The 14591-nt window shown below is 38.2% G+C and overlaps 2 protein-coding genes across 2 annotated transcripts; one reads left to right on the top strand and one right to left on the bottom strand.

Moving 5' to 3' along the window:
• Window positions 1-284: 284 nt before the first annotated feature.
• Window positions 285-2782, top strand: LOC128869406 (putative nuclease HARBI1). The gene is made up of 4 exons (XM_054111957.1): window positions 285-568; window positions 622-958; window positions 1017-1161; window positions 1235-2782. Exons 2-4 carry the CDS (start codon window positions 758-760, stop codon window positions 1363-1365), a joined length of 477 nt encoding a protein of 158 aa, XP_053967932.1. The 5' UTR covers window positions 285-568; window positions 622-757; the 3' UTR covers window positions 1366-2782.
• A 3921-nt stretch (window positions 2783-6703) lies between these two features.
• LOC128870077 (uncharacterized) lies at window positions 6704-10965 on the bottom strand. Its single transcript, XM_054112676.1, has 2 exons — window positions 7707-10965; window positions 6704-7533 (listed from the first exon to the last, which is right to left on the bottom strand). The coding sequence occupies exons 1-2, from the start codon at window positions 10963-10965 to the stop codon at window positions 6704-6706; spliced, it is 4089 nt and encodes a 1362-aa protein (XP_053968651.1).
• Window positions 10966-14591: the final 3626 nt, after the last annotated feature.

Below are 14591 nucleotides of genomic sequence, written 5' to 3'. Positions count from 1 at the left end.
TTAATCTTTGTAAAATATCTCAAACTTCAATTCCCTTACCTACGCTTTTCAACCATAGAATATTTACGTATATACAAATTTACATAAGCCAACACACAGTTTTCAATAAAATTACATTATGTACATAAGACTAATTAAAAGTAGAAGTCGAAAAGGATATAAGAAAATTCTAAAACTCTCTTCAATTTAAATTATTACGTTTCAATTGAATTAATTTTAAGACACATAATTACAAATATTTAATTGCGTAATTTTTCCATTTCTCTGGCAGCCCGCCATTTCGCCTATCAGCTGTTCAAAATCCCATAATGTGTGAACGCTGCCAAGTTTTGAAACGAGACCATGGGTTAGTTATTATATGATCAAAAACTTATTAAAAAAGCGCGAATATGTCCTTTGAGTATTTGGCTTATGATTTATCGCGTGGAGAGGAGGAAGTGAGCCCACAAATAGTTGATCGAGCCAGAAGTTATTCCGTTTAACTCCACACTTGACTGAGGACGAAGTTTCGCAGCTTGACAGCCATCTTAGAGGTTCCAGAATAACAGCGATTTCGACTGAAAAACAGGTAAATTTGGTAACATTCAAGCTAATTCAGTTCTAAATTCTGCCTTTATACAGCTAGGTTCTAGCTGCACCGCGATTTTTTGCAACCGGGTGTTATCAACGACCCGTAGGTGAGCAATGGGGGATATCTATGATCTAGTCGTCCGTTAGCCGTAGCATTCATTGAGTAACAGCTGCAATCAACCGCTCCATGTTTAACGCAAAGGTGAAATTTCCCATGACCCAAGTGGAGCGGCAAGCGGCAAAAGAAATTTTTGCTTCAGCAACCTCCCCGTTCGTGGGAGGTACCATTGGAGCTATCGATTGCACGCACGTGTCAATTTTGGCCCCGAAACGTGATGAAGAAGCATATGTTAACCACCACGGCTACCATTCGCTTAATGTACAAATGGTAACAACATAATTTGTAAAGTATTCAAGAATCAAGATACCCTTTTAATGTTTTACAGATATGTGATCCTACTCTTAAAATTTTAAACGTAAATGCCAAATTTCCGGGAGCACGGCACGATTCACATATTTGGAGTTCCTCTGCGGTGCGAAGGGTTATGCAACGGAATTTTGAAATTGGAAACCATAACATGTTTTTGATTGGTAGGCTTTTTAATCTATTAATAAATATATTTAAATAAAAATAAGGGAATTAAAAGTCAAAAATTCTCTGCAGGTGATTCCGGGTACCCTTTGGAGCCTTGGCTGATGACTCCTCTAATAAATCAACCGGAAGGTAGTCCGAAATTCTTGTATAATGAGGCACTGTGCAAAGCTCGTAACCCAGAGACTTTTTGGCGTTCTTAAGGCAACGTGGCGGTGCTTTTCTCAACAAAGGACTCTCTTGTATGATCCAGGATTTACTGGACAAGTAGTTAACGCGTGCTCAGTTTTAATATACATAATATTCGTTTAAGAGAAGGAATATACCAGACCGAAAATGAATTCACAGAGCCCAGAACAAACAACATTTTTGTAAATCAAGATGCACGATCCTCAACAGTAAAGCGCATAATTTTTTTACTTAAATACTCAGCCCTATCATAGAATCCGTCGTAGACTGTTTTTCGTAGAAACTAAGAAATTGTAATCATATGTTTATGCACATACCCAAAAGCCAAGTGTTTCGTTCGCCGTTTAGGTATTTATTTTCAAAAAAATTTCGCGCGCTGCTTACGTTCCAAATATGACCATCGTGGTTGCTGCCAGGATACTGCGCATTCACGTAAGGAATTCTCATTTTATTATTGCATATCTGCAATAAATAAAAAATTATAAAGATATTTGAAATATCAGTTTTTGCAAGACTTACACTCATAGCATTGATGCTATAGTACCCTTTACGACTAAAATACAGGAATTTGTCCTTAGCTGGCGCAACAATTTTAATGTGTGTTCCGTCTACACATAAAATCGCACCAGGAAATCCATATTTTTGATAAAAGTCCATCTTTGCTTGTCTTTTTTCTTCGTTGCTTAAATCAAGATTCACCCACTGAGGGCATAGGTGACATTGAAGAGTGTGTAACACGTCTTTTAATACGCCACAAAATGTGGATAGAGCCATGGGAATGTCAAAGTCCTTTCCCACTCCATGCTGGTACCCACCCTACGCAAAAAAAAGTAATACGGAAGACAAACGCTGGGACGAAGAGATGGAGCACGACCTCATTGAGCGTGCATTTCCATCTAGGACACTTATTATCTAATATTTAGTAAACCTGTTTCATAAAATAAAGTTAACCTATGAAGTTATGAAGTTATTCCTATACTTACATTGTTTCCTCGACATCGAGCGGATTGCTTGCGTCCCTTAATATTTTTCGTTGAATTTTCATATTCGATCTAGATACTTCTTTCAACTTCCGCCTCCACCAACATTATAGAAAATATCAACGAAGAACCCATAACTCTTAAAAGCTTTGTTTTTCCAATATATATTTCAGTCTAATTAAATTTATTATAAATTTCAATTTATTGCAAAACATTTGATTTCGAAAAATCAAAATTTAAAATATGCGTATGGCAACAACTTTTTCGAATTCACATGGGTTGCATGATAAAAAATTGCTCCGATTCGGAGCGGACATTTACATTCGGAGATTTGCTACGATGGATTGTGTGACAGGGCAGACTATTTTCACTTATAATCATTCCGCATACATATCTATGTGAACACTCGGGTATAAAAAGTTAAAACATTTTCATATTTATTGTTAAAACCTTTTACTGAACAAAATTAAATGCAGATTCAATAACAACAATTCAGTCTTTAACTTCAGTTTACATACATTTTTAGGTTACAGGTACATAATTATATTTATGAATATAGGTATGCATAAGCGTATGTACACATGGTGTATAAATTCAAAGGTCAGTATATTTATAAAAACGAAAACAATACATTGTAATTCATTTAATTAATGTTACTTAACATTAGCATAGCTTGTTTACTAATGTAATTCAAATAAAAAGTAACTTCAGGTACTAAAATAAACACTTGGTATATATGCACATAAAAAGGTAATCAGGAAGTGCGGAATCGTTAGATTGTTGAATGCTTCCGCGGTAGCGCTTAAACCATTCCCCAATACGGCTATTGCCTCCGCCATCATTTTATTCGCCTGGGCACTTGCAGAGCTGTTTTCGGCTAAGATCTATTAAAAAATAGCAAGAACAATTAATAAAATGCCACTGTTATGTGTTGAAAATAAATTACCTTTAAAGCATCTGCTTGTTGTTTCGCGACTTCTACGGTTTCTACAATCGACTGGGCTAGCATCTATTAAAAAACAATCACCAATGGACAAATATAATACAATTATTTTACATTAAGTTCTAAAGAAATAACCTTTAGTGCATCTGCCTGTTTTTCTGTTATTTCCAAAAATTTCTTTCTTTTCAAGCTCGCCCGTGGTGTTCTCCCGTCTGAGATGTGCGAATTACCTGACCTCAGCGTGATATTTTCTGCAAGTGGCGTCCGTAAAGGCGACTTGGCTTCCGAAATCATGCTTTCATCTTCCACTTCGATACCCATTTGGATTACCTAAAAGTTACAGTTTAAAACAAAACAAAAAAAAAACAACAGTAAGTTACACTTTAAAACATACACTTCATGCAATTTACCTCCTTTGGTGGAATATTTTCAGCTGTTGAATCGTGCCCATTCATATATTCTTCCCCTATAAGAGCAGACACCCGCCTCTCGAATTCCGTTAGGGGCTCCTCACTGATAGGCCTGTTTCCAGTTTCCAGTTGTTGCCTTCGCCGATTTCATGCTTTGATGCTGGTGCGGCTTTTTAAGTCCCGCCATACCTTTTTAGGGAAATGATTAACATCTCTCTACTTTTAAGTAATAACACAATATTTTCTTACCGTGTGCCATTGATTGACTGTCTTCACTGCTCCACCCAGACTATTTAACTTTGTTGCTAGCTCGCTCCACTTTTTGTCGCATTCGAACTTACCATGGAGGCTGTGGAACCTAGATCCTGCTAGACCCGGGACTTCCATTAGGTAGTCAAGCATACGATTTAGCTGCTCGGGTGTGGCACGGCTTCTTTTAGTAGCTGTCGATGTCGTCCTAAAGCAATATACAAAAAGTATTAATAAAACAATAAATTTAAATAAACAGTTATTTTATTGTACTTACTTTATGCAAATAGGTATAATTGGTTAAAAACACTTCAAATTGAATCTAACAGCTTGGCTAGTATGTTTCTTTGTGTTAGTCGCTCATTTTGACATTTAATTTATTTAATTTGACAAAGATGTCACTCTCTATCAGTTTGAATAAATAGAAGAAAACAGCTGTTCAGTGTTAGTTAACATAAGTTGGTGAATAGCATAATCGACAGTGCAATCGTCATATACTGTCGACAAAACAAACAATTGTCGAATCGATAAGAGTTAGTGAATCGCACTACAGTTGTAGTAATATCAGAGAACGTAAATTCATAGAGCTCTAGAAATTCATGGGCTCTAACAAAATATGAGTAAGAAAATGAAATCAGCACAAGTTAACAGTAGGAAATTAATTAATATGGCTGCCGGAGAAAAATGAGAGGGAGAGAGTGATACGCAAGTGTGAAAAAATGTAGTTTACTTCAGCTTACATTTGCTTGCGTACAGAACAGATTTGATATGTCCATATGATTTGTATGCATGTTTACAGATTTGTTCTTTTTGGTTTTTCTATGAAAATTTTACGAAATTTTATGTATGCATGTTTATATACATATATTATATGAAAATTGCGCCAAATATTGGAAAAAATGTATGATTGCATTTGATTTGATTTTGATTGGATAAATGAAATGAATTCTAATTCGAAAAGAAATGCATGTTTATATACATATATTAGCATAGGACATATGTATGTAATTAGGTTATGAAAATTGCGCGAAATTTTATGTATGCATGATTATATACATATATTATATGAACATTGCGCAAAATATTGGAAAAAATGTATGATTGCATTAGATTTGATTTTGATTGGATAAATGTATATATGTACATTTATGAAAATTGCGCCAAATATTGAAAAGCTCTTATGATTGCTTGTAACCAATTGAACTTTGGTTTGAATTTTAATTCGAAAAGAAAAGCAATTGTAAGTGCACGTGCGCGGTGAAGCAAACATGTTGAAATTGTTAATAAGTATTGTAATTAATAAAAGAAAAAAATGCCTAAAGCTTCAAAATGTCGTTTTCGGGAGTGTACTAGTGAACAAAACATTTGTTCATTTAAAAATTAAAAAAAATAAATAATTGGCGCGTACACTTATGTAAGGTGTTTGGCCGAGCTCCTCCTCCTATTTGTGGTGTGCGTCTTGATGTTGTTCCACAAATGGAGGGACCTACAGTTTCAAGCCGACTCCGAACGGCAGATATTTTTATGAGGAGCTTTTTCATGGCAGAAATACACTCGGAGGTTTGCCATTGCCTGCCGAGGGGCGACCGCTATTAAAAAAATGTTTTTATTAATTTTGCTTTCACCGAGATTCGAACCAACGACCTCTCTGTGAATTCTGAATGGTAATCACGCACCAACCCATTCGGCTACGGCGGCCGCCGTTCATTTGCATTTCCAAAAAATCGGGAATTATTAAATTTGTGGAAGGAGAATTTGAGGATCTCACCCTCAATGCAAATACCAATGCATAATTCATTTGTATGCATTAAACATTTTGAGGAGGATGCCGTGGGACCAAAATATCTTAAGAATGGAGCGGTTCCAACTTTAAACTTGGGTAAGTAAATAAATTTATTATTATGTCTCCATATATGTATGTACAGTGAAGAAAAAATAAACGGAGTTACCGTCAATATTATTATTTCTTATAAATCTGTGAATATTTTTTTGAATATTAGTGCCCCAGTTTCTTTTTGGTTCACTGTACATACATAAACTGATAATCGTATGCTTGGATGTCGTTTTCAATACTTCGTGCCTATTGAAAAGCTTAATATACACATCCATGCATGCATGCATGAAATAGAAAGCAGAGAAGGGATTTATTTATTTAGAATGCGCACTTCCTCATTATTTTATTTACATATTTATAAAAAAACTTTTGAATTTAAAAGATCGGGTTTAGGATAATGCCGTATGGGCAATTTTAGGCCAAGTATAATGATTTATTTAATGAAACTTGGTTGAGATGTATATGATTATACGAATATACCTCAATTTAAATTTTGTAAAAATTAAAATAAAAATTTTAATTAGGCTATGATGATTTTCCACCGAACAAGTGGACCGAAAAAAAGAAAAAAAGGAGCTGCTGTATCGAGAGCTGCGTGCCTAAGGATAAAGCTATACTTTTTGCGTTTCCTAGGGACGAAGAGACCCGTAAGAATTGGGCCTTGGCTTGCAACGTGCAAGTGTCAAGCACTGACAGGGTTTTTATTTGCCAACGCCATTTTGAACCCACATTGGTTATGTTACGTATCGAGTTAAATAAAACCACCGTCTACTTTAAAAATATATAATTCCTCAGATATTTATGTAATTCAATAATGAAAACTAAAAGAAAAGAATGAATTTCAATTGACACATCCGTGTCGTTCGGCCACTCGATACGAACTAACTCCGTCGCTCATCTGTCTCTCCTGTTCGGTGTTTCTCCATCGGTTGCACATTACCTAGGCTTGCCATCTATCGTTGACAGCTCGGCCAATCCTGATTGATCGTCTCCCCTGAGCGATTCGTCGTTAACATCTTCGTCAATTGATTCATAGTCATCATCAACGATACTGCTGTCTATCCACGGTTTCATGTTGTCGTTCGTGAATATGCCTGCATAGCGCTTTCGGTGTTTGGGTATATCTGGGAGGTCCTCGGCCACATAGCGATCGTTTGGTAAGACCTTTGTCACAACATATGGTCCTTTGTATGCTGGTTCGAGTTTGCGCGAGGTACCAGAGGCTGGGGGTATATGGTCAATCACCACCAGATCTCCTTCATTGTACTGCCTGGGGAATCGATGCTTTGCGTCGAACCTCTGTTTCCATTTCGTTTTTTCTGAATTGATCCGTTCGGCCACGATTTCGAGTTGGACGTCTTCGCGTTCACTCTCGTTGTCATCCTGGTAATCTTGCACAGCTTGAATTAATCGATTTGCTGTTACGTCTCGTAGCCTGAAGTTAAAAACTAGACTATTCGGACTCTGCCTAGTTGTTGCGTTGCTTTGTGAGTTAAGACACCATTGAAGTTGCGGTAGTGCCTGGTCCCAGTCTTTATCGTTTCTGATCATACACTTGAGTGAGGTTAGAATCGTCTTATTGACCCGCTCAGCTTGGCCATTGGCTCGGGCGTACGAACTGCTACTTGGACATGCCGTATGTCGTATTGTTGAACGAAGTTCCGGAATTCCTTCGACGTGAAAGCCGTGCCCCTGTCGGAAATAATTTGCCTTGGGCTTCCATATACCGTAATATATTCTCGTAGGGTTGTAAGTACTGGCGTCGTCTTTGTGTTGCGTACGGCTCGTAATATTACATATTTGGTAAAAGCGCATACAATTACTAATACGTAAAAGTTGCCCCTTTTGCTGCGCACGAATGGCCCTAGATGGTCTAAATGCACGCATCTGAAGGGTATCGGCACAACATCGCTGATGTGTAACTGTGCTTCCCTCTTACCCCCTATCACTTTATTGATACAACATTCGGGGCATGACGCGATGTAGGATTTAATATATCGTCGCATGCGTGGGAACCAAAATTCTTTCGATACTCGCTCATATGTCTTGTCCAGTCCAAAATGACCGGCTTCATCGTGGAACGATCTCACTAGACGCCACCTCACTCCTCGTGGTACCGCTAGTCGCTTGTTGCCGTCGACTCTACGATATAATCGTTGCCCTAGCAATTCATAGTCATCTTTAAGTTGATGCCCGTTCGGTGCTGACTTCCCATTTAGAACAGCGATGATGTCTTTAAGCACGTCGTCTTGGCGTTGCATTGCTGATATCCAGTCGTTGTCAATCTCGACCACTCGGTATATCGAATCAGCAATCGTTGTCGGTTCCATTGGAGGAAGTGTCGGCCATCTACTTAACCCATCTGCTAACGTATTCTTCGTTCCTGCGCGATGAATGCACGTGAAATCGAACTCTTGAAGTTTGAGCCACCACCTTGCGATCCGAGGTAACAATGGCGTTGTTGCTTTTGTTGCCGCAATAGCGTTACAGTCGGTGATTACTTTAAAGTTATGCCCCAGCAAATACATACGAAAACGTTGCAACGTTTCTACGATTGCTAGAACTTCTAGTTCGTGACTGGCATAGTTACTTTCGGCATCATTGCATTGCCTGCTAAAATAAAACACAGGGTTCCATTCGTTTCCACAATCGTTTTGCAACAATATACCAGATAATCCTAGACTACTCGCATCCGTATGCACTTCGTGTGGTTTCATCGCGTTGTATATCGTTAGTACTGGCTTAGTTGTGATAATCGATTTCAATTTCTCAAATGCGTCGTTCTGTTCAACATTCCAGATAAAATTTGCATCCTTTTTCAACAAGATCGTCAGTGGACGTGCTATAATGCTATATTCTTTGACAAATTTTCGGAAATAGCCAGTTACTCCCAGAAATTGTCGTACTGCTTTGATAGTTGTTGGTTTTGGAAACCCTTCAATCACTTTCGTTTTGTTTTCTCCCGGACGTATGCCGTCGGAGTTGATGTCATGACCTAGAGACTGTACTTGCTCAGCCAGAAATGTACTCTTCGAAGGTCTAAGCGTAAGACCCGCTGCGTTCACCGCTTTTAAAAATTCTTTAAGTACATCGATACCTTCGTCAACGGACTTCGTGGCTATGATGACCTCATCCACGTAGCTTACCACTTTGTCCCGATGCTTAAGCGTTTTTATCAAATTTACAACAATCTCCTGGAAGACCATTGGAGCGTTCACCAGACCAAAAGGCATAACGTTGTGTTCAAATAGTCCTTCATGCGTTAAAAATGCAGTATATTTCTTCGATTCTTCGTTCATAGGAACTTGATAATAGCCGGAAGTCATGTCCAGTGTCGTAAAATATTTATTGCCAGCTAGACGTGAAAGCTGTTCCTCCACGATTGGCATAACATAGTTTTTCTTAACCGTGACTTCGTTCAATGCTCGGAAGTCAATACACATTCTACTCTCCCCATTGGACTTCTTAACCAAGAGCACAGACGCAGCGTGTGGAGAATCACTCGGACGAATGATATCGTTGTCCAACAGTTCCTTTAAAATTTCCGATAAAATCGGGCGTTGTGAAAACGGAACCTGGTACCGTTTACCTAAGATCGGCTCTGATGTCGTTACACTTATGGTCATTTGTGCGTTCTTGCACCTACCAATTTGGCTAATGCTTTCTGCAAAACATTGCTTAAACGTTAACAAAAGATTTTCTGTCTTGTTCTTATCTTCTTCCGACAGGCAGCTAGATATATTAAATTCCGTCGGTCTGTCTTCCTCCAGGCGTAGTACCCCATTGCCAATCACCATGTGATACCCGTCATGCTGTAATACATCGCGACCTAATAAAACATCGTAAGGTAGCATCTCATCCGCAACCATATACAATATGGCTTCTCGTGGAACGTTGTCCACCGTAATCTGTACGTTGATCTGTTTCGCGACCTGCACCTTGGATCCTCCAAGCCCCGTGAAGCATCTCCGAGTTCCTGTCGTCTGAATATCACCTACTGCCGATGCGCGTATTAATGAGCATACGCTACCAGTGTCAATGAAAGCGTTGAGTTGCCTTCCGTTAAGCTCCACAATTTTCGTAATTGGAGGTGCTCCGTCTCGGTCGGTTTCGTCACCAATCTTCGCAACTGAAGTCTTTTTGTTACAATTCTTGGCTTCATGATCCGTCTTCTTGCATATGGTACACCTTGGTTTTCGCTGTGGTCGTTGGCACTTGGCTGCAATGTGACCATAATCATTGCAGTTGAAACATTTTATCTGTGTCAGATTCGGTTTTGGCTTCTCTTCGGCTCTTAGTGTTTGCTGAGTTTCCGTCGCTGGACTCACCGATACATTGCTGACTGTCGTTAAATTTTTGAGTGCCACCAACAATTGGCTACACGTCGCAAAATTCATCGTTGCCAAAGTTTTTGTTAAAATACTATCGTTCAGCCCACCGATAATATGCATGTTGATGGATACATCGTCCACCCCACCTTGTCGACCTATCGTTAACATGGCATAATAATACTCCAAATAGTTTTCGTTGGGTTTACGTTTGCGTTTCATAAGAGTCTTATGAGTTTCAGCCGCATTCTGTGTTGACGGAAAGTCTGTTTCAAATGCGTGCACAAATTGTGACCAAGAACTAAAAACATTTTGTGCATCCAGCCACTGCTTGGCCATACCTTTCATTTTGTGCTGGACTGCAATCAAAATCATCTCTTCCCTCCAACCATAGCATTGTTGTAATTGTTGAGTTCGACTTATAAATTGCCTTGAGGTCGTAGTTCCTTTTATTGGGTCGAATTCAGGCATTACCCCTATCATATCCTGAATTCTCATGGTTGGACCTGATGGCGTTCGTAACTCCTCCGCAGACTCCCAGCTCGCAACACTTGAGCTTGGCCTACCATCATTGTTGTTTATCGTTTGCTGATTTGCTTCATTACGTGGTATGACCTCTGGGTTACGATTCATGGTGCCAATAGCTAATGTTAGCCCTGCCATTGCCTCTTTCAAACTATTCAATTGCGTGCGTAAGTCGTTTGAGGACACCGCACTATCGTCTTCAAGCTCCATCGGATCTACCTCATCGGTACCCAAAACTTCTTGCAACTTTTCAATTTTAATTGCTTTAGCGCCTGTGGTTGGTAAATCATTTGCCCTTAATAACGTGTTCAGTTGTACGACCCTTAGAGTGTTTAACTTGATCATGGTGAAAAATAAAATTTTAGTAGAAACCCACTATTCTTAAAATAATATATTTCACCGTCCTTTTATTCAGGCTCCACTGTACTTTATTCGCCTCTATTTCGTTGTCTCTTCTTTACTCGCCACTACCTCGTCTTGCTAATTCAATTGAAATCGTCGCTCGCACGTCAATCAACTAGTGTCTGTATGTATGCGTATTCAAATTTGAACGTCCGCCCGTACAAGCAGAGAAGTTGAAAAAGCGTCGTTTTATAGCTGCGCAGTCGGGACTATGCCACGCAGTCGCCTTCGTGTATAGCACACTTGCCTTCGTTGATTTGTCTTTGCCAATATCGGCAAACACACTATACGCTGACTGTTGAGACTCTTACCCAGACGTTGTAATTGCTCCGTTTGTCGTTCCTTTTACTACGCTGGCGTTTTGCTTTGGCTTCGTTTCGCAGTACTCGGCTGCCGTTGACAATCTTCTCTATTCCCTGACGATGCGCCGTTTTGCTATTTCGTGCACGTTTGCGCTGCCGTTGAATGTGGAAGATTCCCGTCGTTTGTGTGTTTGTACACCTTTGCCGCAGCGTTGAAATTTTTCCTTTCGTTGTAGGCGTATGGATATCAAATCCACTTCTGACTTGTTACGTATCGAGTTAAATAAAACCACCGTCTACTTTAAAAATATATAATTCCTCAGATATTTATGTAATTCAATAATGAAAACTAAAAGAAAAGAATGAATTTCAATTGACACATCCGTGTCGTTCGGCCACTCGATACGAACTAACTCCGTCGCTCATCTGTCTCTCCTGTTCGGTGTTTCTCCATCGGTTGCACATTACCTAGGCTTGCCATCTATCGTTGACAGTTACAAAATATAAACTCTTGAAAGGGGCTTTTCCTTGCTTCAATTTAGATCCAGCAAATAGAAGTCTCTCACCTAGTGCTGGCTCTGATTGGGTTTGCCCGCCCGTCACTGCAACTTATAGTAGGGTAGTTAAGCAAGTAGAAGAAGATTTAACTCTGGAAGAGTTTCAGAAATATTCGATATTAGAGGAAAACAGGCAGGCTAGTTATAGTAATCAGATCTGCGTGGACTTAGAAACCACAACCACTCGCGAACGGTTTGCTCAGTCTGCTCGTTATTATCAGAGCAACGCGGTCAAATTAAATAAACGTAGGAGCTTGAAAAAGAAAATAATGACCTAAAAAATAAATATTCTGAGTTGTTGAAACGTGCAATAATTGCGGAAGAAAGTTGTAGCAGCGATGCTTTAACTTTTGCAAAAATGATCGTCAGTACCAAAAAAGGTTGGTATAATGAGGACGAAAAGGCATTGGCACAAAATTTGAACTATATGTCCACTAAAGCATATTCTTTTATGCGTGACGATCTAGGTTTTTGTTTACCACACAAATCATCTCTTTTGCGTTGGCGCCTCATCAGGTAGTTCCAGGTTTCGATGCCAATGTCGTTAACAATTTATTTTTTATTATTTGATGAAATTAGCATCAAGCCGGATCTTACTTATAATAAAAGTTCGGATATAATTGATGGGTTTGTGGACCATGGGAAAGGCCAACGTCAAAGCAGAATAGGGAACAAATGTTGTTTTTTTATGGTTAAAGGGTTGTGCTCTAAGTGGAAGTATGTATTTTCCTACTATATTTCCAAAAATGGTTTTAATGGTACAGAGTTACATCAAATTGTGATGAGTAACATTTCCGCAATTACGAAAATTGGACTGAATATAAAAGTTATGATTTGCGATCAAGGGCCCGCGAATTTAACTTTATTTAATCAATTGAAGATTTCTGAAATTAACACTTTTTTCATGCACGAAAACAATAAAATTTTTTGCATGTTTGACTATTGCCATCTCATAAAGTCCATCCGTAATGTATTTATGAAATATGATATTCCAACCGCCCATGGCACTGCAAGCTTTAAGGTCATTAGGAAGTTATTTGATATTGATCAAAAGAATTCCAATTTTAAAATTTGCCCAAAATTGACGGAGGCTCATATTTACCCAAGCATTTTCGAAAAAATGAGCCTTTCACGCGCAACACAAGTATTGAGCAATTCGGCATCGTCAGGTATTGACATGATGTGTAGTCAAAATTTATTTGGTAATGACGAAAACTTGATAAATTTTGCCAAGCCCACGCAGATATTTGTTAAAGAAATGAACGATCTTTTTGATGAACTCAAAAAAAAAAAACAATAAAATCGATGCTGGAATTGTGCGAGGAACTTTTTCAACAGCATCAAAATTTAAAATTTATTTTTCTTGGAAAGTTAAACCAAGATTGTCTAGAAAATTTCTTTTATCGGGTCTGAGCTAGTCAGGGTATTAATACTCATCCCACAGCACACGAAGTACAGTACATAGTAGCGCGATTGATATCTATGAAAATTTTACGAGAGCGGTTCGAAAACAAAGGCAATATTAATTTAGACTGGAATTTAGGGTCTGAGGATCATCATCTGGAGGAAGAAGTAGGAGAACCGCTAAATGAGCAATCGTTTTAGAAAATATAGAGGTAGCAGACGAGAATTTTGCCGAAGAACAAAATATAGCTGAGGTACTATTACAGCGTTATTACACTGGCTATGGTATTTACTAAAAATTACTGTGTAAGCTAAAATGCGACAAATGCGCCCACATTATAATGAAAACACAAGGAGACTTAAAATTGCATTCCGAAGCCCTGATAAGGTCTAAAAATTTCACGGATGACACCGATTTGAGACTGGTGAATCCTGAAGACAGGGTATTCGAAGTGATGTGGTACCGTCAGATGATGTGGTACCGTCAGCTTTTTGCAAAATATGCTCACGTAGGTAATATTCGCAATGTAATGTTGCCAGTTATAAAAAAAAAAACCGAAGAAGTATTTTCCCATTGGTTCGCAATATCTGGCGAATGTCAAGATCATTGCATAAAGCTACTCGATTTCTTGATATATGTACTTCTATTCAAAAATGCGAAATGGCTTTTACGGCAAGAAAATACCCAAGTAAGGTGTCAGAAGCGCAACGATAAACTAAAAAAGTTGTCGTACGATGTAGGTCAGGGTCCAACAAGGTGAGTTGCGCAGGTCCTTAGGGTAAGTAAAACCAGCGTTTATTTATTGTTTATTCTTATATGTATTTATTTATATTTATTTTTCCTATTTTCCAGATTTTTTTATTTTTCAGGGTTTTCTCCATCTTTAAGATGTTTCTCTATCTTTCAGGTTTTCCTTTTATCTTCTTTTTCAGGTAGCACCTGAGCCTAGATTTTTAAACCACTACAATTTTCACTTAATGACGATGGATTGAGAGTAGTGCCTTAAAAATCAGGTAAATCGCAATGACTTACTCGATGTCAATATCGAAGTCGTGTGAGAAATTGTTATAGTATGAGAACAATTTCGTAATTCGTGCTTTCACAATTTTATTTACATATATTTTTTTTCATTTCAGGAAATGTAAATACCTATTATTTCTAGTATTCTAATATATATACATATACATATAAGAGTACTGAAATTACTTGTGAATAAAAATAAAAAATTAAAATTAAAAAAACTAGTATTTCATTTTCTTAAGGATAATAATATTTATTTGGTAAGAAGAACTTAAATGAACATAT

The sequence above is a fragment of the Anastrepha ludens genome, chromosome X, assembly GCF_028408465.1.
Source record: "Anastrepha ludens isolate Willacy chromosome X, idAnaLude1.1, whole genome shotgun sequence".
NCBI lineage: Eukaryota > Metazoa > Arthropoda > Insecta > Diptera > Tephritidae > Anastrepha > Anastrepha ludens.
This window is presented reverse-complemented; position numbering and strand designations above follow the sequence as displayed.